Source organism: Protopterus annectens, chromosome 6.part0 (assembly GCF_019279795.1).
Source record: "Protopterus annectens isolate FY-2018-M chromosome 6.part0, PAN1.0, whole genome shotgun sequence".
Classification (NCBI taxonomy): domain Eukaryota; kingdom Metazoa; phylum Chordata; order Ceratodontiformes; family Protopteridae; genus Protopterus; species Protopterus annectens.
This window is the reverse complement of record NC_056737.1, coordinates 1,928,542,145-1,928,569,010: the sequence shown is the minus strand read 5'-3', so window position 1 is coordinate 1,928,569,010 and position 26,866 is coordinate 1,928,542,145. Positions and strand designations below refer to the sequence as shown.

At 41.9% G+C, this 26,866-nt stretch overlaps 1 protein-coding gene across 1 annotated transcript in view; it reads left to right on the top strand.

Moving 5' to 3' along the window:
* Window positions 1-26,866, top strand: part of LOC122804989 (mitochondrial chaperone BCS1) — a 537,566-nt gene that overhangs the window by 64,251 nt on the left and 446,449 nt on the right. The window contains exon 2 of the mRNA XM_044075235.1: window positions 9,290-9,429. Coding sequence (XP_043931170.1) covers window positions 9,290-9,429 — 140 coding nt within the window. The remainder of the gene's footprint in view (window positions 1-9,289; window positions 9,430-26,866) is intronic.

Sequence of the window (26,866 nt, the reverse complement as noted above, 5' to 3'; positions counted from 1 at the left end):
TCCTTCTTAACCAGTGAGTAAGATTAAGCTAGTAGTTGTAAAATAAATGAATGAAAAAATTCAGATAACTTGCATTACAGAAATTTGGCCTTTACGTTGCATGAGTAGCTAAGAGGAATACAACTAAGATTTCATAAGTTTCACAGTGATTCCTAGAGATCAAAGCCTGAAGTGCCATGTAACTATTTGAAAAACAAAAGTCTGAAGTACCATGCAACTATAAGGAAAAAACACATACTTTTTCAGTGTAGTTTTAAATTATTAAAAAAATGGACCGATTTTAATTAAATACCAAAGTAAACCAAAACCAAAAATAAAAATGAAGTTACTAGGTTTGGAATGAAACAATGGACAGTCATTTGTAAGAGTAAGTGCTTTTGTTCCTTTGTCAGTATGGAACTTCAGATCCACTGGAAGCCCCTCTGTGAGTCCTGACACTGTTTTTTAGTTATCATTGGCCTTTGTACATAACCTGCAGTGATTCTGCCAGTGTTTCTGGGACTTTGAACATCAGAGAACTGCCAAAATTAGCTTTTGTGTGGGATCTTATCATGGAGTCACTGGTAAGTATTAGGCAATCATTCTGCAGACCATTGCAAGCCTATCCAAAATCCCCTATTCAGATGTTTTCTAGCTTCAAGGAGGACAAGACAAGATAAACTCGGGAGAATTTGAGTCTGGACATCCAGTTATATAGGTTTATGTTGAAGGTAGCAAGGGTGCTTCTCTACTTGACATCTAGAAGAAGGATGTTCCAGAGGTGAGTGATGTGTTGAGAATATGAATTTATTATATCAACTTGTCTCATCTGCTGAAGAAGGTTTAGTTTCTTTAACGAGGTACTTGAGGTACCATTTGTTCTGTGAAGAAATAGGAGATTAAATAGGGTTAAACTAGACACAGATCTCTACAGAGGAGTCTGTGATAGATTGAGTATGGAGGGGGGTTGCCAGTCTGTCCTGATAACTAAGATTTTTGAGACCACTGATATTTTTAGTTTCAGATCTCTGAGATCTCTCAAGTTGAGTGATGTTTAGAAAAAAACCCATTATATTCAATAACTGGTCTGATAAGGTAGGAGTAAAGGAGAATTTGGATCTAGTGGAGATGCCTTTATAAATTAGATGAGCCATGTAGAAGGTTTTCCAACCTACTGACATGACAGTCAAATGATAAAGAATTAACAGCAGCAGTGCCTAGATCCCTTACGATAGTGTCTTATTGAGGGGTGTGTCACCTATATGACATGTGAAAATATCTTGCTTACCAAAAATGAACTGTGTGACATATTTTCGCATTTAATTTTTGAGCATTGTCCTTGCACCAGCTGTTAACATGATTTAACATATGATGGAGAAATTTTGAGTCCGTGGGAGATCGAATGACAACAGCCAGTTTAAGCCATAGGCCAGTAGTGCTGGCCGGAAGGTCTGAGAAATAGATGACAAATAGGAGTGGGCCCAACGCTGAGCCCTGTGGTATACCACTGACCACTTTTTTTGGTTTCAGAAGTGGCACCTGTGACTGTAACCACATAGGTTCTGTCAGGTAACCGGGTAGTTGTCTACTGCACAACACAAGGATTTGTATTCTGATTTGCAAGTCTGTCAGTAATGCTTATATGGGAATAGTGTCCAAGGAGTTTGCCAGCTCCAGATATACTGTATGCACTGCATAATGGTTATCCACTGCTTTATTTACTTTTTTTAAAGAAATTAATGAGGTTAAAGAGGTGGAACCTTCCTTTAACAAAGCCAGATTTATGGGGGTCTTGACTTGGATTTTTCACTCTCTAGAATAATGAGGTTTGACAGTACACTCCATAGCTTTTACATATGGGGCTAGTGAGACCAGTGGATTTATAGTTACCAGGATCCATGGTTTGGCCCCCTTATGTAATCGCACTACAATGGCTGTTTTCCAGGCCTCAAGAATTTAACCAGTGGAGAGACTTTTGTATTAAAGAGATTAAGCAGGGGTTCAGAGAGGCTGTATTTGGCACAGGTAATCAAGGAACTTGGTATATTATCAGGATCCATGGATGATGTGTTTTTAACCTTTGAGAGGGTTGAAGAGGACTTGTTCTATAGTAATTAATGGGGGTTGCTGGGATTGTGGAATCTTTGGAATAGCTGTAACAGTGGGTGGAATAAAATTTCCACTAAGTTTAACATCTAGTATATTAGCTATTTCCTTTAGGTCAGAATGTGCATTGTTATTCTGGTCTGCTACTGAACATTGTTGAGAGTTAGTTCTTATATTTCTATAACTATGATAGAAAGTTTTGTAGTGATTTTTAATTTAAATGTCTATTTTAAGTTTAAACTCACTGATCTTCCTAATGGTTCCCTTAAGCTCTTTACTTGCATGCTTAAATGTGCTCTTATGATAAGTAGCATGAGACCTCTTATAAACATTGAGCAATTTCTTTTTGTTGTTTGTTTATATGGCCATTATTTTTGTTCTTCCTCCAAATTCTCCAAACTATCATTTTTATCTTTCTATCTATGCTGTGCAACTTGATGTAGGTGCATAGGTTCATAGGATGTTACTAGGCTATTGACTTGAGGGTCTTTACAAGCCTAGCCATAAAATCCCAATATAGTACTAAATGAGAGATATCGTCTATGCCCAAGAGTTTTCTAGCAATGATTACCCTAGTCCAGGAGAGAAGCAGGGGCAGTCCCCAGCAGAAATTTACTGTTTGCTATCCAGACATCCAGTTTGTACTTAAAAAGGGTCATGGAGGTGCTCTGCATGATATGGGTTGGAAGCCTGTTCCAGAGGAGTGGCAACCTCTGAAAGATGTATCTGTCTTTCAGCAGGTTCTATTTATGTCACAGGCTAAATTGAGGTTCCTGGAACAGGTAACTCTAGTCCTATTTGACTTGCGGATATGCACCATTTTCATTAGATTTGGGTCAGAGATAGCCCTACAACAAGTCACTTCTAAGTAGTCTATACGCTGCTGAGTATAGTGACAGCAACTTCAGTCTGTCCACATAAGATGTGCTGGAGACCCTGAATTTTCTTAGAAATCTCTGAGGTCTCTCAAGCTACTGTGGGTGTCTGATATGGTACATACCAAAGGGAGCATTATATTCAGTAATAGGCCTGATGTAGGATGAGAGGGGAGTTGTAACCTCTTTTGCTCTTCAGGCGATGCCTTTGCTAATTAGGTGAGTGACATAGAATGCCTTCCTCGCCACAGTAGACACTTGGTGGTCGAAGTTGAGGTCACAGTGAACTTGTGCTCCCAGGTCTCTCACTTTTGAATTGGTATTTAGGGTATTATTGTTTATTTTGTAATCAGCAGGGACATTGTTTTTACCAAAGGGAATGATGATGCATTTTTAGCATTAGTTTAAGACCATGGCTTTGGCACTAATCATTGGTCTGTGTAAGCCTCTTTTGAAGAACACTGACATTACTAAGGGATTCAGTGATAGCCCCAAATTTTTAGTCCTCTGCAAACTTGATTAGCCATAGCCGCAGCCCGTCGATTTTGGCCTAGAATTCAGAGAAGTATATGCTAAACAAGAGGGGGCGCAGCACTGACCCTTGTGGGACCCCACTCGTGACAGGTCTGCCAGTAGAGTTGAAGTCTCCCATTTTGACTGAGTGTTGTCGATCTGTGAGCCAGTTTGCAACCCACCTAAAAACATAGGAGTTGATATTCAACTGGGTTAGTTTGTCAGTATACCTGAATGTGGGATTATGTGGAAGGGCTTGGCCAAGTCAAGATAGGGTGTGTACACAGCTTTGCCTTTTGTCTGTGGCTGTGGTCACATTCTTGAAGAAGGCCACCAGGTTTAGCAGGCACGACCTACCCTTGACAAAACAGAGCTGGGTTGGATCTATGGTTTGGAGGTCACCTATATCCTTATTTATGAGATCCATGATGATTTGTTCCATTGCCTTACAGATGAGGCTGGTCAAACTTATGGGTCTATAGTTATCTGGGTCTGTTGCCGAGCTGCCCTTGTGGAGGGGATAACAGTCACTGTTTTTCATTCAGTGGGTTCAAAGCCAGTACTCAGGCTGTGGTTGAATTAGGGTGACTAGTGGAGTAGCTAAGGAGGAGGAGGTGATGTTGAAGACATTGTTTGTGGTATGCTTGGGGGGGACAGGGGGTGAAATGTTTGCCAAACCTGTCTGCTAATAGGTTTGCAAATACCATCCACAATTAGTTTAGCACACATCTGAGTCCTACCTTCTAGGTTGTGGATGTAGATGAAGAAGGCCTTAAGGTTATCCTTGGCTATGGTTGCTAAATTTTTCTCATAGTTGCTCTTTGAGGATTTTGCAAGTTGTCTTATTTGCTTGTTTAGGCTGAGGGAGGGTACTCTTCCAGTTCTGGTCCTCACTTTTGTATTTTTAGACAGCAGCTTCTTTCGCTTATTATATAATCTATTAATGCTAGATGTCCACCAGAATGGATTGTTTTTTCTTGAGGATGTTGATTTAATCCGGTTAGGCACAGTTGTGTAGATGTTTACACAGGACATTAATGTTTACCTTAGTAGAGCCGTCAATGCCATCTGTGGAAACTGGACCTTGAAAGTCTATTATACCACCCCTTAGGAGGGTATAGTTTTCTCTGATGAAGGTTTTTTAGCCTGACTTCTCTTTTGAGCAGTTCTGGTGCTATTACTATTTCACAAATTACTTTATAGTCAGATTTAACCAGTGCTTAACCAACACTTGAGGCATTGCATTAATCACTGTCATTGTTGAGGACCAGGTCTAGAATATTAGAGCCTCTTGTAGGGTGGTACACTATTTGCTCCAGGGCATTTGAGTTAAAGTCCAGGACCTTTTGTGTGAGTGAGTTTGGGCTCATGTAAAATTCCCAACTAATGGAAGGATGGTTGAAATCACCCATGAATAGGGTATTCAGCTGTTCTTTGATTGTCCCAAGTAGGTCTAAGTAAGCTGTGTGAGCTTATTGGTTCATGGAAGAGGACCTATAACTGATGATGACATGAAGTGGGGGGGGTCTTACCCATGGTTATTTAGACTTAGAGTAACTCCATACAGTTATCTTGTTTAACCAGTGTAGAGGCGTAAGTATCTTTAATGAAGATAAATACTCCACCTCCTTTAATTCTCACAACTTCAATTTGAGGTCTGAAAGTGTAGACGGTATTGTAGCCTTGCAAGGCTGGGGTACTTTCTGCAGCCTTAACCAGGTTTCTGTGACTGCACAGATGTCAACACCTTCCAGGGAGAGTAGTGCTTCCAGAGAGTGCAGTTTCTGATTTAAACTCTAGTGTTTAGCAGCATGACCTTTAGTTTCTTTGTGTTTGATATTTTCACATCGGAAATTTTGTTTTTGTGACCTTACCTAAAAAGGCATTATGGGGGGAGGCAAGTGTTAAAACCAGCAACCAAAAGCCTAGAGGTGCCAGGCAAAGTCGATCACGTCATCCCAGGCTGACAGGAGCTGGCTCCCCTTAGAATGACACCAGAAACTAAGCCAGTTATTGAAGTCAATCATTTTTTGTTTATATTGTGGTGTCATCCTGGGGGGGCTAGGGACATACCTGCCTGGGATACACATTCAGAGAACTCAATCATGTCTCTCTTCATATAGTCCAGAGTGGTACGTCTCAAGTCGTTCACACCAACATGAACTATGATGGAGTCATAACAGTACTTGTTGAAAGACTTGAGTGCATGTGTGATCTGACGAATCCTTGCACCAGACAGCTGACAGTAACCTTCCTCTTTAACCTGGTGAGTGGGGTGTTTCTGTGTTTCACTGTAGAGTCACATGTAACGAAAACATTTGGAATAGATGTGCACTGCCTTAAGGGCTTATTTGTTGAGACACTAGTGCTAGTGTTTTTATGTGTATTGGTTGCTGTGGGTATAGTGTTAGGTGTAGCATGCTTGTGTTTTGGAGGTCTCTGATGTTTAGGTAGGCTTCTGGAGAGTACCTCTGTATATGAAGGTTTGTGTGTTGGGTGCATATTATGAGTAGGAGTCGTGGTGTGTGTGCTGACAACCTGTTTAATGCTGTTCTGGGTGTGAGAGAGCAGTGATTCCACATTCTTAGTGTAGGAGCATCTCTTGCAAATTGTACTTCAGTGATTTAGAAGCCAGGGATTGTCAGTGTACATGAGGCATTTGCTGCACTGCTTCAGAAGCCATATCAACCAAGCTAGCAGGAGAAACAGAGGGAAACTGACAGTCCATAATGCAAGGTTTAAAACTAGTATCTCCACAGATAAGGAGAAAAAGATGAGGGTATCTGGTAGAGTGGTATTTTTGGGGGGTTAACCTATGGGGTGTGCAGTTGGAGGTCTACAAAAAAGGGGATCTGTAGGGTCTGATGTTGATAGGTAAGAGGTGAAATCACTGGTGGGTGGTTCACTGAACAGCTAAGAGCTGTTTAAGAACTGCTGTGCTAGATTACTGCCGCTTCTAAGGGAAAATACATCTATTGGTGCTCTTGTATCTAAAACCGCCAAGAGTTGCCCCCTCTGTGCAGCTGTGCGCAATGGTGCGCTATGCACAAACAAGAGCAAAGCAGCTAATACAAAGAAACAAATGAGATAGTTCAAGCTGAGCCTTGAACCAGTAATCTTTAAATAGAAATTTCTACTGTACACTCCTGCCATGAGAGTACACGAAGTTTCTCCAAAAGATTATGTCCTGACTTTTAGTGCTCAATCCTCAAACAGAACTGGATTCAGCCGGTCTGAATCCAGTCTATACTATGGCTAATAGAAGTGCAACAGAACAACAGAATTAAAGCAGAATACGTTTTTTTTTCTTAAATTAAATAGGCAACATAGTAAAAAGCAGTACCGTTTTGTTTCTTAAATATAGCGACAGAATAAAACTGCAGAACAGATCTTTTCTTAAGTAAAAGCAGCAGTTGGTGTGAAATAAGTGCAACAAATGCAGTAGTAAAATTGAAACTTGCATTCGTAGTTCTCTTGGATGGTTTGGTACGATCAGAGGAGTAGAGGCTGATTTCCTAACTCTCTGGAGCCTTTCTAAGACAAGCACCAACCTGCACAAACATGGTCCTTGAGTATAAATACAAGAGCAAAGCAGCTAATACAAAGAAACCAGAGAAAAAGCTCAAAGTGAACCCTGAACCAATGACATAGCTCAAACTGAGACCTGAACAAATAAAATAGCTCAAGCCTAGCCGTGAACTGGTAACCTTACTTTGTGCAATCTACTGATTCACTTATCAGAAAATGGTAGAGTTTCTGTGATGCTTTGTTCCTTGCTATTGTGGAAGCCATTTTAGCATCCTTGTTAGCTGTATAATATTGCTTTTTAGCCTGATCTGTCTTTTCTGTGTCCCACTTCTTTAGCACTTCTCATTTTGTTGGATAACTTCCTGGACTTGTGCATTTCACCACCAGCTTCCCTTATGTCCATTCTTGGCTTGACCACTGTCTTTTCTGTCATCTTCACACAAGCTATTTTGAGATGTTGCCATTCTTTTGTGGCATCTGTATTTCCTCTTCTTGAGGTGTTAGAGCCTTGATTGTTTCCTTGAACTCCTGCACTTTTGTATCATTTAACTTCCAGGTCTTCAGCCTAGTCTTTGTTGACCTTGGAGCCTTCTCTGGCCACTGCTTGCAGCTGATTGTGGCCACCAGTGGTTAAATTCAGGACTGACAGTTTTACCAGAGATGACTTTATCTCTGATTTGACCTTATTGCCCTTTTCTTAGTAGGAGAAAGTCTGAGTTTCATGTTGACCACTGTTATGTGAGCTGTCATGGCTAGCCACCATAAAACCGTTTGCCAGGCAGAAGTGTAGAATGTCCCCTTCATTATTCCTGTTGCCCAGATCATGCAATTGCAGGCAATCCTCGTGTCATGTTCTGCCTCTTATGAAATGAGTATTTAGGTCCCCAGTTATCAAGACCAAATCATTTTGTGCCACCTTATTGAGGAGATTTGCAACTGCTGCCTGAATGTCCTGTTATTATGGCCATTGCAGCTCTGCTGTGGAACTTAAGGTGATGCTATGAAGACTGGCTTGTCTTTACACTTGATCCTAACTGCCATGAGTCTGTTACTGATTGTGATGACATCCTTCAATGCCTTCATGAAGCTTTCTCACCACAATTCCCACACCTTCTCTAGTCAGTCCTTACTCTGGTAGTCTTTGAGTCCCAGTCCAAGAGACTTTTCTGTGCTGCCCTTGCACTTTGTCTCTTTGATATGCTGAATAACCAGTCTTCACCTTACCTTCATGTCATCTGCTTCCAAACTGCATCTCATCACTGAACCTATAGTCAGTGTTACAATTTCTAGTTCATTTTTGACAAGTTGTTTGGTTTTACATCCTGCTGTTCATCAAGCTAGCATAGCCACCACCATAATAACAAGCACCTTCTCACTTCTGCCTCCATACATCCTTCTCTTACCCTAGTTACACTGCACTCATTATTTCTAGCTCCATTACTCCACTCATCCCCCACATTCCAATCCTCACCAACTACCCCCTCCTCCCTCTTTCTTTTTTCTCTCTTGCTCTTCATATCTTTCAACTTTAACTGCCCTAGTAGCTCTCTTCCCTCTTTTCTCTCCTATGACTTCAGTCTATTTCTCAAATCTGTCTGTACTGCATCCTAGCACATCACTCCAAATATTGTTTATATCAGTACTCCTGTTCTCTGTATGATGAATTCCAGGATAATCATGACTGTTCAGTTGTTGTACAAACCAAGCTGTGTCTCTTACAACATACTACTTGTCTGTCTATTAGGCATTTTAAATGCACTATATGTTTTTATTTTATGTTTACACTTGATTACTGGGGTGATATGTGTCTACTTTTTTTCTAAAATACATCTGCTTTGTATATTTCTTTGATATTGTAAATAGACTCACCTCTGTAGCTTTTTTCCTCTCTGGTCTCTGATGAAAATGGGCAAAAAAAAATATTTGGAGCTTCCTAGTAAACAACTGTCAAATAAAATAGTAGGAGGTTCATATAGCTCTCATGGTTTAGCATGTGTCCCTGTCACAGGTAGACCAGATCCTCAGTCCCTTTAGTACCTGCAAATACCCATGCTCCATTTTTACATCACTGAATGGCTGAGAGTGCATTCTCTGGTCTTTGTTTTACTATTTAGAGGATGCCATACATCATAGTTGATGCCTAAAGTGGTTTGTCCACATAGCAGCTCTGCTGCCCCCAAACCTCATGCATTTGTATTTAGTAGGACTTGTTCATGTTGGACAGGCATGGGAGATCTTCAGTGCTGTATTTTAGCTTTTCAGTTTCTAACCTGTTCTTATTTCCACAGGTACCAAGGGAAGTGGATACGGATTGAGAGAAACAGAGAAAAACAGATGATTGACTTGCACACAGGCACACCCTGGGAGTCTGTTACTTTCACTGCATTGGGTAGCAACCGGAACATCTTCTTCAACATCTTAAGTGAAGGTAGATTTGTTAATTGTTTAAGCTTACTATGCACTTCTTGCTGTACCGTGGCCACTGTAACTAATTCTGAAGTTTGCCCTTTCTTTTATTTATTGCTGAACTGATGTTCGTGTTTCACTGTTGCAGTCATTACATTTGGGTAATCCGCTGGCAGGTTGCCCTCAGTCGGTCTGAATAACAGTCCTGGGTCCTGCGTCGGTTGCTGTGTCTTCTTCCATGACGTCAGGGGTATAAAACATGCAGCTGACATCATTTTAATCAATCTTTCTTGCCGCGTGGTGCCCGAAGCAGAAGCAGTTCACAAGTGCCGGTCGGCCGACTCCTGAAATTTTCATTTTCGAGTTTCAGAACCAAAGTCTTCAAACTAAAGCTAGGTACCCCATTGGGGAAACTTTTTCTTGCTGCTTACCGATGTCAGTAAAAGTTAATAATTGTATTACTTGTGGGAAGCAAATACCCCGTAAGGATTTTCATTTGTACAATATTCCTTGCCTAGGCCCTGACCACAACATGCCTTGCTGTCGGTTTTGTGCTAAAGTTAACCAATGCACTATTAAGCATCGGTATATTTTTGCTTCTAAATACTTTGGTTCAAGATTTAACTATCCTGAAATGTCGTCAGTTAGCAATCCGACTACCGGAATTCACAAAAAACGCAAAGAAAAAGACAGAGACAGACCGTCGAGGTCCAAAACTGACGACAAAGCTTCTCCTAAGCTAGTCGCTGGTTTGCCGGTACTCAGTGAGGCGCTTTCGCAGCCCCTGATGCCTGCTACTTTTGAGTCGTAGGCCTCTACTGAGAACCATTCAGAGTCTTGTATGCCACGAGATTCTCCAAGTATTGAACCCGCGGATGTCTCTCCCTTGGATGGGTCCGGAGTCGCTGAGCAGGCACCGGCTTCTGAGGGTGTTTTCAGGCCTAAAGATTTGTATATTAAACTGATGTCATCATCAAAAATAAGGCCAAAACCAACTTCTATGTCTAAAAAACCAACACATGAGCCCACGTGCTCAGGCCCCTATGCCTAAGAAACAAATTATCAAAATGGCTGAGGATTTAATTACCTTGATCAGGGGTTCCCAACCCCCTCCTGCTAAGAGGCCTAGGCAAGGCACTGATTATGAATCTTCAGATCAGGTTTCCATTTCTTCTGATCAAGAATTTTCTATTCCCCCTTATGAGGACTCTGATGCCGAAGAATCCATCCCTTCTGCTTCTCCTCCTGAGGATTTTTCTTTTGGAGAGACTTTGCATACCTTAAGGGAACATTGTCATTGGGAGAGTCAGGATTTTTCAGAATCCAAAAAGAGGCTTTGCGATTTTCTTCTTCTTCCTCAGTGTAGGCCTTTGGCTATACCTCCTGTTTTAGACATTGTTGATGATGTTTTCTCAGGATCCAACATGGCTCCTGACTCCCTGCCTCCGGCTCCTAGTAAGCCAGACAGATATTACAGGGTTCCTGACTCCCACAAGTTTCTTTTCAAAAATCCTACTGCTGACCCTGAAACAATTTCTCAGGGTCCCAAGGGTGTTAAGGCTTCTACTGCTAAAAATCCTACCCCTTCTGATAGAGACTCCAGGGCGCTGGATAGATGGGGTAAGAAGGTTTATACGTCTGCAACCCTGGCAATCCGGGCTTTAAACTGTCAATTTCATATGCTTAAATATCAACAGCATGTCATGGGCTTACTGAAACAGAAAAGATTTCTGATTGTGTGGAAAATAGAGTTACAGGATTTATTGCATTCAGCTGAACAAGTTGGAAAGCATACTTTGCAATGTGGTTTTGATTCCTTGGAGGCCTCTTGCAGGGCCGCCGTAACTGGATCTGTGATAAGAAGGCATGCTTGGCTCAAGGAGCAAAATCTGCCTGATCGTGTTAATGCTAAATTGCTGGATGCTCCTTTACAATAGGACAGTCTGTTTGGTAATAAGGCAGAAGAAGTTTTGAAAAAGATGGAAGACAAAGCTAAATCTATGCAAACTGTAAAACATTTCTTGCAAGTGCAGCCACCCAGGTTCAGTAGGCACTGGCTTACTAAGAACTGGTCCTTTCCAGTATCCAACAGAACCGCTCAGGTCAAAATCAGACACTCCAAGGGCTCCAGGTTTCGGTCACAAGGATCTTACAGGACAAAACAATGGGGTGCCTCCACCTCCAAATCAGGAAGTAGCAAAGCACCTCCCTACGGTAAACAGTCTCAATGACTTTCCACTGCCATTTCGAAGCACTTATCTTTTGGCAGCCCCTTTGGGGGGGAAACTAGCACTTCATGCTCAAAGTTGACATCTAATTACCCAGGACAAGTGGGTCTTAAATGTAGTATCCCAGGGGTACAGATTTCATTTCCACATGTTGCCAACTCCAAACGGATGCCCAGATCTGCCTCCAAATCAGTGGGCAGAGGCCAAGAAACAAGTCATGTCCCTCATGAATATGTGGGCTATTTAACCAGTACCAGAAAAGGAAAAAGGACAAGGTTTTTATTCAAGACTTGGTACCCAGAAAAGACAAATCATGGCGTCCAATTCTGGACTTATCCATTCTAAATACTTTCCTGGGCATTCCAAACTTCAAGATGCTGACTCTACAACAGCTACTGCCTATGCTAGGCAAGAATGCCTGGTTGGTATCTCTAGACTTAAAAGAGGCTTACCTGCATATCCCAATCAGGGAATCTTGCAGAAGATACCTCCGCTTCAAAGCAGGCTATTTGCATTACCAGTTCTCTGCACTGCCCTTTGGCTTATCTACTGCGCCCAGGGTCTTCACAAAGTGCCTGACACTAGTGATTGCATTTTGCAGACAAAGAAACATTCAAATTTATCCTTATCTGGATGATTGTCTAATTCAGGCAGAGGACAAGGACACTCTCCTACAACTTCTGGTGTTTGTAAAAAGGCTTCTAACATGCCTAAGGTACACCATAAATGAAAAGAAATCACAACTGGTACCCTCTCAAATAACTACATTCCTGGGTGCTAGCTTGAAACTGCCCAGATGGCTTACCCCACGCCAGACAAACAAGCTCAATTGATAACATACTTCAAACAAGTGGCCACAGGCTTTGGGGTTCATGGCATCCTGCATTCTACTAATTCCATATGCAAGACTGCATATGAGGAAACTTCAGTGGTACCTAAAAAGCTTATGGAGTTAACATTGCCACAGCCTGGAACCAATTATTCCTCTCATTCCTTGCCTGCAACAGGAGTTCCTTTGGTGGGCAGAGGCCTGTCACCAAAACAAGGGACTGTCATTCACTCTACCCCCTGCCACCCAAACCATAACTACAGATGCATCAGACTATGATTGAGGGCCCATCTGGCAGGGAGATATATTCAGGGCAAATGGAGCCCAAATCAAATGCACCTACATATCAACCAGAAAGAAATGCTAGCTGTACAGAATGCTCTGACAGCCTTCAAGAACTTCCTTCATCAAGGACAATTACTGATAAAGACGGACAACACCACAGTTATGTGGTACATAAACAAGCAGGGGGGTACCCACTCCTACCCCCTTTGCAGACTAGCCATGGCCTTGTGGAACACAGTCTTGACGTACCAAATACATCTACAAGCTCAATTTCTGCCAGGAAAGCAAAATACTCTGGCAGACGACCTAACCAGAAATCTTATGGACCCACACGAATGGAAACTGGATCCACAAATTTTCAGCATGTTGACACGAAAATGGGGGAGCCCAGACATAGATCTTTTTGCCTCTCCCCAAAACTACCAATTAGACACATTCTGCACAAGAATTCATCACAAAAAAAACTTGGAAAGTGGATGCTCTATCCTTCAGCTGGAAAAACCTATCAGTCTATGCCTTTCCCCCTCTGCCTCTGCTCTCCAAGGTTTTACTAAGTCAGACAGGAAAAACCAAAAATGATTCTGATTGCTCCAGACTGGCCTCGCCAACACTGGTACCCACTTTTAAGTAATATGTCACACCTTCCTCCGTGGTACTTGCCTCAGACTCCTTATCTATTGTCTCAGCAGAACTATTAAATTCTGCACACTCAGCTCCAAACTATGAATCTTGCAGCATGGCTGTTCAACTAATTTCACCAATCACATCCCTCAGTAAATCTGTGATGTGTGTCATTTTGGAGGCTAGAAGGCCTAGTACTAGAAAATCTTATGCTGATAAATGGAAGAGATTCTGTGCCTGGAACCAAGCACAAGGAATAAACACAGCAAGGCCCAATATTCCTCAGATTCTGCAATGAGATGCTTCACAAGGACCTATCTTTTTCTTCTATAAAAATCCATGCCTCTGCCATCTCGGCTCATACAGCACAGAGCCTCCTCTCTTTTCTCACATCCCCTGCTAAAGCAGTATCTCAGAAGTGCCAAAAATTTGAGACCTCCCAGGAGAGCACCAACTCCTGCATGGGACCTCAATTTTGTGCTGGAAAAACTCACCCTACCTCCTTTTGAACAAGCTGCTACTGCAGACATAAAATGTATTTCTTGGAAGACAGCCTTTCTTTTAGCAGTCACTTCAGCCAGAAGGATTTCAGAACGACAGGCTCTCATAGCAGTGGAGCCTTTCATTATCTTTTATCCGGACAGGGTGGCCCTCAGGACCAATCCTTCTTTTATGCCTCAGGTGGTATCCAGTGTGGCTCTTAACCAGACCATTCATCTGCCAACTGTTTTCCCAAATCCGCAGAACAAGGGGGAGCGGATTCTGCATTCATTGGATGTACACAAACAACTAAGATTCCACTTAAATAGGACAAAATCTCTAAGAAAGTCTGAGAAACTACTTGTGGCTTTTGCTGCAGGGGCAGAGGGGAAGGCTATCTCAAAGCAGACTATTTCAAAATGGATAAGCCATTGTATTCGTTTCTGTTACGTGCACCATGGTAAACCTGTCCCCAAGGGGATCAGATCCCATTCCACCAGGGCTGCATCTACTTCTGCAGCTTTTCTCAGAGGGGTTCCTACCAGAGACATTCTAGAAGCTGCTACTTGGAGCTCAGTTCATACGTTCAGAAAACATTACCATTTACCTGTCTTTTCTAAATCCAGGGCAGGCTTTGCCACTGCTGTCCTGCAGGGCCTTATAGCCGCTCCCAATACTGTATAATTCCATCCTCCCATCCATAGCTTTGGGATTCTACCCAAATGTAATGACTGCAACAGTGAAACATGAAGAATATAGTACAGTTGTGTACATTTATCATAAATGTGGATGTTCAAGTGTATTCACTGTTGCAGTCCGGGTTACCCACCTGCCAGCTCCCTTTCTTTTCTATTATTATACCTCTTCTTTCCTTCACTATGCTCAGAAGCCTTTTTGGTGTATTTGCTTTTAGTTGGAGGTAAACCTTTTGTGTTCTAAATTACATATATATATATATATATATATATATATATATATATATATATATATATATATATATATATATATATAGATATATATGTATATATATACATATATATATATATATATATATATATGTATATATATATATATATATATATATATGTATATATATATATGTATATATATATATATGTATATATATATATATATATATATGTATATATATATATATATATATATATATATATATGTATATATATATATATATATATGTATATATATATATATATATATATATATATATGTATATATATATATGTATATATGTATATATATATATGTATATATATATATATATATAGATATATATATATATATATATATATATATATATATATATATATATATATATATATATATATATATATATATATATGTATATATATATATATATATATATATATATATATATATATGTGTATATATATATACACATATATATATATATATATATATATATATATATATATATATATATATATATATATATATTGCTCCCCATTTGGGGGACATCTGACATCTGGGGCAAGAAAAACTGATTAAAATGGCGTCGGCTGCATCTTTTATACCCCTGACGACCTGACGTCATGGAAGAGGAGACAGCAACTGATACAGGACCCAAGACTTTGTTATTCAGGCCGACTGAGGGCAACCTGCCAGCAGATTACCCAAATATAATGACTGCAACAGTGAATACACTCGAACATCTACATTTATGGTAAGTGTACGCAACTGTACTTTTTGAACTCTTAAATGATCAAATTTCACAGTTTATTAGTACTGTCTCTGAGCTATATGCTGCCAAGTAGAGAAGACGTAAGGACATATATATTTCTTCAAAGATGATACACAACTCAGCCACTTCAGTTGAAGGACAGGCAGATGTAGGTGACGGTCTTAGCAACTTTAAGACTCTCCCAGACAACCCCCCCCCCCCACATACACACACACACAAACACACCATTCTTATTGTGCACTTCACCTCCTTTTCCTCTCTAGGTCTTGCTTGCCTCTTGGTGCTTAATCTTCCCAGATTCTTCCATGCTGACTTTGTGAGCTTGTTCCAGTTTTCATTTGCTGAATTGTATATTTCTTCCAGAATTGTTCAATAGCTTTTTCTGCATATATTTGGCCTATTGCATGGCAGTTCCAGTTTTCAGTTTTAACCTTTTTAGTTGTTTTGGCCATTCTTGTTCTCCTTCTGTTCTTCTGCCATTTTGTTGCTGTGGAAAAGTCTGTTTCGTAATTGACAGTAAATTGTTTAATGTCAAATCCAAATGTTCTTATTTTTTCCACTTTGATTTTCAGGTCAGTAGACAAAGATAAACACAAGTCAGTAGTCTTTCAAAAATTGTTAAAATCTGGACAAAAGATTTTTGTAATGTTTCTTGGAGTAGATCATCTTGACTCCCCTTGTGACATTTCAGATAAAACACAAATTACTACTCCAAGCTTTTCTGCTTGTTTGCTCTGCTCCCTCAAAGCAGGACAAGAAGAGAGACGAACAGAGACTGGAAGACTCCCAACTACTAAAGTCTGTCATGTTACATGACACATTCCTCCTATCACCATCTGGAAAAATCCTTACTTGGAGACATGAGAGGGAATTTGAGAGCTACTGTCGGTGTCCCTCAATGTGAAGTTTGTGTAGTTATGGGCCCCCTCATATAGAGGTAGCAGTTTTTCCTCAGAGCAGGAGCTCACTGGGTACTCAGAGTCGAGAGAGTCTTCTGCAGCTTCTGCGAGATCCTCCAAGTCCATCTACAGTCTGTCTTTAAGACTCATTTGGGATGAGATGATGAGTACTGGTAAAAGCTCAAAATGAGCTGGATGTCCTCTCTTCCTCAATTGTTTCAGTTGTGGCAAGAGAACATTCCTTTCCCTAATCTTCTGCTGCTGCTTCCCTATGCCTAGATTTGGCAGCAGGTATGTTGGAACTGTTTATCAAACAAACAGTAAACTCCATCATGTCCTGTTCTCATGTTACAGTATTCTAACATGAGGGACCTTCCGCCTGGGGCAACCCGAACGTTTGGCCCATGTACAAAAGCTTAGCCTGGCTGCTGTATGGTGCGTGGGACGTCACACATAGAAACCATAAACTGTGAGCCTTAAATGTGATGTCTGCATGCACAGACCTCAGAACTTCTCTGCCACCAGTTGAACGTCAAATCCCTCATTCTGCTCTGCGACAAGTGACTTCTGAAAGATAAGTACCCCATTGGGGAAATTTTCTTTTCAATTCTAGCTTGGTTGCTGTTTACTTTCCTTAGCTGATTCTGTCCATGGCATCCAGGAATGGAAAATATAAATGTGGATGCCAAATCCTGCACAAAGACAGCCACGACCTCTGTTTAATTTGCTTATGGCCTTCTCACAATTATAAAGTGTGCTCCATTTGCCAGTCATTTGTTCCTAAAACACTACGCAGCCATCTCTCAGCTCTAAATCTCTTTGTTGAAAACCAATGACTTAAATGTCTTGCCTTGGGAATGGAAGAGATGATGGCCATCGTGGTCGAACTGCTGAGAAAGAAGACCAGAGTAGCTAGGCCGGAAAAAGCAACTGCCCCTCTGGGTACAAACGTCCCACCAGCTGCCAGTGTAGGGGCTGAGGTACATCCAGTGATTTGGTGACTTCGGCAGGTACAGCTTCGGCTGCTGCCCTAGTTTCTCCAGCCTGCACATCCACTGAGGTACCAGCGACATCAGCGTCTGATGTCGCTGGGGGGGGGGGGACCAGGTTCTCCAGAACAGCCAGCGTTACCTTCAATCCCCAAGGAGTGCACTACTAGTCCTATGCTGACCTTGGATATTAGGCCTTCGCCCACTCAGCCTAGACCCAAGACTCCTCCTCTGAAAAAGAAACAGAAGTCTAAACATTTGTCTGCTCCATCAGAAGGTTTCCCTGATTGACAGGCCTTTTCACAATCTCTCTTTCAGGCCTTCATGGCCCTTAGGCCTACTTACTCACAGGCTCCTATTGCTCTTCCAACCTTGAGTCCCAGCTATGCCTCTTTGGGTCCCTTGCGACATCCACAGACTCCAGAAGAAAATTCTTCTTCTTCAAAGTCCCTCTCATATGACTCACAACTGGCCTCTTCCATGGGATACTGTCCTCCATAAGAGGATTCTTTGGAAGGTGATTCCCCACCTGAAGGATCACCTTTGGTGAAACTATTTCTAAAATGAAGGAATACTTCAAATGGGATTCCACACAAATGACAGAGGTACAAAAGAGATATTATGAGCTTCTGCAAATGGAATCCCCCTCCCCCTCAGCAGTTCCTCCAGTGGGCCCTGCCTACCTGGATTCCTTTGCCTCAGCTTCCAAAGCTCCTGATTCTTAGCCACCAGCCCCTAAAAGACCAGACAGTTTCTATAAAGTTCCTGATGATTACAAATTTCTTATCAAACCTTCTATGGAAGACCCTGCTGTTATAGCTATCTCAGGAGACAAACAATCCAGACAGCTCCCCTCGTCTGCCTTACTTCCGTCAGATAAAGATAGTAAAATGATGGATAGGATTAGGTTAGAATATTTACACTTTTACCTTGGCCTTTAGAGCCATCAGTTACCAAATGCATATGGTTAAATATGCTTTAGACCTAGTCTCACAGGCCATGGATCTACTGTCCTCCATTCCAGATTCACCCACCAAGCCACAAGTTGCCTGTACCCTTTCCTTAGCTGCACAAGTCACTAGACACTCCATAAAATGCAGCTATGATGCTGCAAAAGCATCTGCTAGGTCAGCTGTGTCAGCATCAGTCTTTGATAGGTACTTCTGGCTCAGACTACAGCCATTGCAAGATGACGTCAAGAGCAAGATTATGGATGCCCCTCTTGGCAATAGTTTTCTCTTTGGAAAACAGTCAGCAGAATTGTTTAAAAATCTGCAGGAAAAGAGAAAGTAGCTGCAGAACCTCAAGCTCCTTTTTGTCTCACCAGTACCTACATTTCACAGAAATTACCCTGCCAGACCAGAATCTGTCAGGAAGGCTTCTGCACTACCTATTTCCAAATCCAGAAAAGGTGTCGGAAAACCTTGCTCAGCCAGACCTAACACCTCTCAAACCAATCAAAGACCGCCCTTTCCTGACGGACCTAATTCTGTGTGACTGCAGAAACCCCACATTATCTTCCCCTTTCTGCCCATCTCTCTTGCTGTCTTCCTCTTTGGCAACAGATCACCTCAGACAACTGGGTCTTGTCAGTTGTGGAAAAAGGATATTTCATGACCTGGTGGAAAAAATACCTCCCAAAAGGTATTCCCCTCCCACCAAAGAACCAAACTAATCTCATCCCACAAGTCATTCAAGACTTGGTTCAACAGAGCACAACACAAAGGGTTCCTCAGGGACAGGAAGGCCGAGGATTCTACTCCAGACTCTTCCTAGTCCCAATAATGGATGGCCCATAGAGACCCATCTTGGATCTGTCACTTCTAACCCCCTTTCTGCATGTACCCAACTTCCGCATGCTGTCCCTTCAAACACTTCTTCCAGTCTTGACCCCCAGTTCCTTTCTGGTCACTTTAGACCTAAAGGATGCATATCTTCACATTCCTGTCCATCCATCTTTTCAGAAATTCCTGCATTTTGTAGTCCAATCCTTGCAGTATCAGTTTACTGCCTTGCCCTTTAGCTTGTTCACAGCACCAAGGGTATTTACAAAATACAAAATGTGTAGCCCCCTGTAGTGGCCTTTTGCAGGACAAAAGGCGTTCAAATCTTCCCTTACTTAGATGATCTCCTCATCCAGGCACATCATCCAAATACCCTAAAAAATACCTACAATTCACTGTTTCCCTCCTTGAAGGCCTTGGTTTCACAATCAACCAAAGCAAATCCTCCCGTACCTCTTCCCAGGACCAGATTTTCTTGGGCTGCAGATTAAGAGCAGATTTGATGAAGGCTTTTCTTCCATCAGAAAAGGTCACATCATTGACTACCTTCTTCCAAAAACTGCTCCTAGCCAGCTGCATTTCAGCCAGGGAGTGCCTTCACCTTCTGGGTCTCATGGCAGCCACACTTCGCATGTTACCCCTAGCCAGGTTACACATGAGTAAACTTCAATGGTACTTGAAGAATGTCTGGTCCCAGCACTCCCATCCACTAGATTTTCAGGTGCCATTCCTTCCCTGTCTCAAGAAAGAAGTCATGTGGTGGATCCAGCAAATTCATCTGAATCTAGGACTACTTTTACAGCCTCTCACTGCAGTTCAGCAGATGTACACAGATACATCAGACCTGAGGTGTGGAGCAACTACGAATGGACTGAAGGTCCACGGCCAGTGGGACCCCCTGCCTTCAGAAGAAGCACATCACTATCAGGGAAATGACTGCCCTTCTCCTAGCCCTGAAAGCATTCCTCCCCCCTTATACACCCAGGTCCTCTCAGAATTTTTACAGACAACACCACAGTCCTGTGGTACATCAGCAAACAAGGGGGGGACCAAATCTTACTTATCTGCAGGCTGGCCATCCAAGCTTTGAAAATGGATACCCTCTCCAATATAACACTGTAGACAGTTTATACCCCATCACAAAACAACATTCAAGTGGATGCTCTCATCAGATCATTATCACAGAATCACAAATGGATTTTGCACAGAGATGTTTTCCTGGACATTGTCCACAAGTGGGGTACACACAGATCTGTTTGTCTCCCCTCAGAACAGATAACTTCAGTTATTTTGCACAAGAACCCCCTCCCCACAAGCCTGGAGAGTGGATGCCTTTACAGTCTCCTGGAAGGGATGTTTCTGTATGCATTCCCCCTTCCCTCTCACACAAAAAGTCCAGCTGAAGATTCAGCAGGACAAGCCAAAAATCTTGCTGGTGACCCTCTTTTAGCAAAGGCAGCACTGGTTCCCCCTACTCTTTTCACTAGCGAAGGGCATTCACCACAAGTTACCTCACAAGGTGGACCTCATCACACAGCAGAAGAGATGCCTCATCCACCCACACCTGCAAATTCTCAGACTAACCTTGTGGGTGATGAACTTTTGATCCCATTTAGACACCTTTATTCAGAGGACGTGCTATCTGTCCTGCAGGAGGCCAGGAAACCCACTAGCAGGAGATCCTGTTTATCCAAGTGGAAAAGGTTCTTCAGTTGGTGTCTTCACAGATGGCTAGATCCCTTTCAGGCGGCTGCACCTCTAGTTTTGTTTTATTTGTGTGAGATCCAACTCATTCCCTCCAGTACAGCTCTTTTGGTTGTGTACCTTTAACTCCTAGTGGGCGTTGCTTGAGTCTTTATAAAATAAAGTTATCACCTTACAATTCTAACAAATACTCATTGACATAGGTCAGATATCAATACAATTGTGTTTGCCATCATGTATGCTTCAAGATAAAATATTCTGATACCTCGTATAGGACATGGTTTTGGAATTATTAATGCAAATATGAACAAGCAATATTTGATGCCTAGAGGAGCAGTAGGCGGTAACTGCAGATGCACCTGGAGGCGTCACTCGGCTATAATGAGTTAAGTCTGAACTTTCATACTCCTCAGTGAAAGTTCACTTGTCATCTGCCTCTGCTTGTTTACCTCTCAATCCCCCATTACTATCCAGATTAAAGGTAAAGCTTTTCCTAAAATGGGTACTTCACATCAGGCCACCAAGGAAACCCATCCCTCCTCATTGGGACTTGAATTTTATTCTGGAAAAACTCACTACTGCTCTCTTTGAACCAGCAGTTTCAGCCACCTTAAAGATATGCACTTGGAAGATGGTGCTTCTTGTAGCCTTAACTTCGGTCAGAAGGGTCACATAGTTACAAGCACTCATGGCTAACCCACCTTACCTAATTTTTCATAACGATAGGGTCTCTCTTCATACAAACCCCTCCTTCATGCCTAAAGTGGTCAATGAACTATCCCTTAACAAGTCTATCCACTTGCCCACTTTCTTTCCATCACCACAAAATGACAGTGAGAGAGTGGTCCATTCCGTTGATGTGCTCAGACAACTTAGATTTTATCTAGACAAGACTAAGCACATCAGAAAATCCAACCAGTTGTTTGTATCCTTTCACCCCAGGGCTCTGGGAAAAGCTGTATTCAAACAAACCATCTCATATTGGATTTTCAACACAATATCATTCTGCTACTTCTTTCATGGCAGACAGTTACCTTACACTGTGAGACCCCACTCCACCAGGGCTGTGGCCTCCTTGGGGGCATTCTTTAAAGGACTAGACACAGCCACCATTTTAGAGGCAGCCACTTGGACTTCAGTCTACACTTTCACTAAACATTATAAACTGGACTACATCTCTAGGGCTAGGGCATGATTTGCTAAAGCCATTCTGCATGGATTCATAGAGAATGCATCTTCTTCCACCTCCCATAACATAGGTTGAGCTTTGGTATTCTCCCTCATGTTAGAATACTGCAATATGAGAATAGAAGGACATAAAATAGTTGTGTAAAATCTTACCGTAACCATACATGTCCTTCTCTTCCATGTTACAGTATTCCTATCTCTCCCTCCTACCCCCATATAGGATCTCGTTTTTTTTCTGCCATTTTTATTCCCCTTTCTGGATGGCATCCTTATCAGCTACCCTTAGACGACTGTCCAACTGGGGCATTCAGTTCTGAGGTCTGTGTGTGCAGCCATTATATTTATGACCAACGGTTTGTGGTTCCTACATGTGACATCCCATGCACCATACAGCAGCCTGGCTAAGCTTTTTTATATATGGGCCGAAAATTCGGGTTGCCTCGGGAGGAGGATCCCTCATGTTAGAATACTGAAACATGTAAGAGAAGGATGTCTATGGTTATGGTAAGATTTTACACAACTATTCTTTCCATTCCACTGCCAAGTATGGCAACAGTGCCAATATCCTAGCTTCTATTGGTGACTTTGGTACCAATATTATTGGAGCCAGCAGCCACTAGACTGAAGGTAACCAGTGTCAGCTGGTTGGCACCAGTTTTGATAATGAGCCCTTTAGCTTCTGTCTTGGTGGTGCTGTCTTTGGAATTTAAGACCAAAGCACTGAAGCTTTTTTTAGTACTGACACTGACCCTAGCATGGTGGGTCCAGTGGATCTCCTCAGCACTAGCCTGTTTATTGTTGAGGCCTTCTGACATATCATCACTCATGGTGCCATGTATCTCAGCACTGGCTACTGATATAAATCAATTCTGCTGTGAAGATTCCTGGAGAAGCAGGCATTGTATTCAGTAACACTTAGGAGCACTAATCAGTCTGAGGTTTCAGGCCTATCCTGTTCTTCCCAGACAAGTGGGGGAAAGGAAAGCCACATTAGAGAAAGAGCAATATGTGGATTTGAGTTGTCTTCTTCCCACTTGCCCACAAAGCGGAAGAGAAGAAGGTAGCACTTGAGCTTATCTACTGAGTCCCCATTCTAGATACAGATTTGGATGAGGGAGAGGCCTCACCCATCCACTTCCAATCTGATGACTCCAGACTTGGGGAGATCATAGAACTGATGTTAATAGTGATGCTCTTTACTAACTAATTACATTTCTGTCTTGAAAAGGACATTTTTTTTGTTCTGCCCAAACCTCTTGAGTAGTTCCTGTGTCAGAGTGAATTATTCTTTTGGTTTTGTAGAGGGCCTAACCACAGCCTGATGAATTGGGATGAAATCCTCTGCCTTCCCGAAAACGGGTAACATAGGAATAAGGCATGTTTGGCAGATTCAGTTGTTGTAGCTGCTTGTCTTATGAAAGAGCCATCTGAAAAGAGCCCGGTGATTCATTTGCCTGATAAAGGCTCACAGGCCATGAATAACTTTAGGAAGCGAGTTTACTTGTCATTTGCCTGTACTGTAAAGGCCTTAAATGAATCAACACATTTGTTGAAATTTCAATTAAGTTTACCACAGAAACACATTGAAATGCTGAATAAGTTGTCCCATTGAATACTGCAGTGTAAGCTAATTTCCCAGTGGATCAACCTTACATTGTCTATGCTGCCCATGTACCTTCTACATAATGAGGCAGATGGGGCAGTGCATGCAGCCAGAATAGAAATAACCATCTGATGTCATGCCTACTTCAGGCATTGCTCACATGTGGAAAACTTCCAGTATATCATTTACTAATGCTGGTTTGGGCCACAAGTTAAGGAAAGCTGCCCAAGCATTAAGAATAGGAAAAACATTCAAAAAGCCATTAGGGTAAAGTTCTCCACTCTGCAGAAGATCTGGAGTCATCAGGGTGGAAATGGGTCGGGGAGGCCTCTTCCTCATACAAATGTGTATCCAGGATGGGGAAAGTTATCAACTCCACAGAAAACCTACTCTTGCATCATAAGGAGTACAATAAATCTCAAAAGTCTCAGTTTTAATCATCAGCTATCGGACAGAAGTTAGTGAGGATGTGCTTGGATATAAGAATGGGTGCCGCCCAGGGGCAGATGTGGTTTGCAAAATTAGGATTTCTTATGTCTCTGAGGTCTTGCCCAGCTGTAGGTTGTCTATTCAGGCATCTCCTTGCATGGCAGGCCTTCATGCTGGACAAGTGGATCTAGAAAGTAATATCCAAAGGTTGTAAAATGCCCCCAGTATTCCTTCTTAAACTGACCTCTCTTGTACTGGATGTCTCACCCCATCAAAAGGAGGTGGGCAAAAGTGAGGTAACAAACCTCTTAGAGAAGAGAAAAGAGCATTCCATGAGGTCCCATCAAACCAGAGGGCCTCCAGTGTTTATTACAGATTGACCTAGAGATAGTAGTAGCATTTAAGAGATTGCTGAGCTTTCAGGGTATGAGCTGACCATTAACAGTTCAGGGGCCTTCCATTTGGTCTAATCTCTGTTCCCACGGTTCACAAATGCATGATGGCCATGGCAGACTATTTCAGGCTGAGGAAAACCAGTTTTCCCTCTATCTGGAGGACTGTCTGCTGGCATCTACAAGAGAGTGTCTAGTACAAGTAAGTGATCACTTATTTTACTTTATGTGGTCCTTGGAAATTTCAGTGAATGCCACAAAGTTTGAATTGGAGCCATCACAAGCACAAGTTTTTTTGGGTTGTGAACTGACTACGAGGGCTCCATCTGGCAAGTCTCCCAAACGAAAGGGCAGAGGTGTTATAAAGCCATGTCCAACTTTTGGCACTTCATAATTCACAGCAGTATGCTCAGCATACCTCTCAACCATTTAGCATAAGAAATCTGGGCAAAACCACAAATAATGAGGGGAACAAAGGACCTAAAATAGGACACTTTAAATACTGCTCTTACAAACTTAGAAAATTGATAGACTAGCAGGTTTTTCATTAGCATACATTTTCTGAAGGATATGAATTCTGAAATTTAAATGTCTGCCAATATTTTCTAACTTTAATCCTCAATGATTTGGCAGTGACTTGCAGATTTTAAGAGGAACAGACCAAAAATATGAAGCGAAAATCTGGACAGTTGAGAGGTATGATACTGAGTCAGTCTTAGGTCTAGTGGCAGCCATAGTCCTCCTCATACAAAGCACCACATAGGCATTAAGGATTCAGTGGAATTAGAACGTGGACCCCATGACCAAGGTGCTAAGATTGTACAAAGCATGTCATCAGCACCCTCAGTGGTGGCCACTTGAGTCTTACTCAAGGCTGTCTGTCTGTGCCCCTCTCCCCAACAGTGACAGTAGGGTGGGGAATGACACTGTTTAGTGCAGACTGTTCAAGGGACTTGGTCACATCAGAAGACCTACTTGCACATCATTGTCTTTGAGATGAAAGCAGTCGTCCTTACCATGCAGATCTTATAGGACCTCTTTCCTCAGGGTGCAGTTGCAATCTACACAGGTGATATAGCAGTGATGTGGTACATCAGAAAGCATGGAGAGGCTTGCTTTTAGCCACTCAGTAAAGAAGCAATACAGATATGTGAATGGCCAATGTTATCTCAACTTTTTCTTATACCATCACACATTTCAGGTCTAGACATTTATCTAGTGGACAGACTCCGTCAATGTTTACTGATAACATGTGTGTGGTCCTTACATAATTCTGTAGAAAATGTGATCTTTTGTTCCTGTGGAAAGCATTGTTACAGTCTTTTTGCAGTCCCAACCAACCCCAAGTGCAGCAACTTCTACTCCCTCATTGCTTTAGAGGGGCAGGCATCCTGGGGTGCTGCAGTCCAGAAGTGGCCCCCTGGCATTCTTTCTATTTTTTTCTATATTTCCCCTAATTATGAGATTCTTTCAGAAAGCCATATAGAACAAGGGCAAAGTTATTCTCATAGCCACATTTTAACATAAGCAGGTTTGCTTGCCTTTACTTTGGTCTTATCTGCTGGAGAGACTTTTGTTCATTAGAGTCCTCAAATATCCCCCATCCTATTTATCCAGAAAACCTCATCCAGACTTGTTGCCTTTGAAACTGACCATATGGTTTATTTGCTTTTATTAATGACCCAGTGACACGTCATTTTCCTTCTAGGGTAGCTGAAATTCTCATAACATCTTAGAACGTTTCTGCTAGAAAAACGTACCTTGGCAAGTAGGAAACATTTTCTCTCTGGGTGATGAACCAGGGCATGTATCCATATCCTGCTCCCCTTATTGCAGACCTTCAATTCCTGGCTTATATTTTCAACCAGGGATCCAACTGTTCAAATTCACCAAGCTGGTATATTCAGATTTTATCAGAGCTTGACCTTTTCATCACTAACATCCATAAATATTTGTCTGTCCTACAGGGAACTTTCCTGTTGGAACTTCCACTCTGAGAACTGATTCCTGCTTGGAATCTAAATTCTGTGTTAGAAAACCTGACCCTTCCACCTTTTGAACTTGTGACTAAAGTAGACCATGTTCTTAATGTGGAAGAATCTTTATCTAGTGGCTGTTATCTCAGCCAGGAGAGTTTTGGAACAGCAGATTATTTCGTCCAAACATCCTTTATCACCGTTCATAAAGGTGAGATATTCTAAGCACAAACCCAACATTTTTTTACCAGGAATGGCCACAGAAAAGAACTTCATCCAGTCAACCAGTCTCTTCATATTCTCCTTCAGTACTCCAAAAAACCAAGAGTACA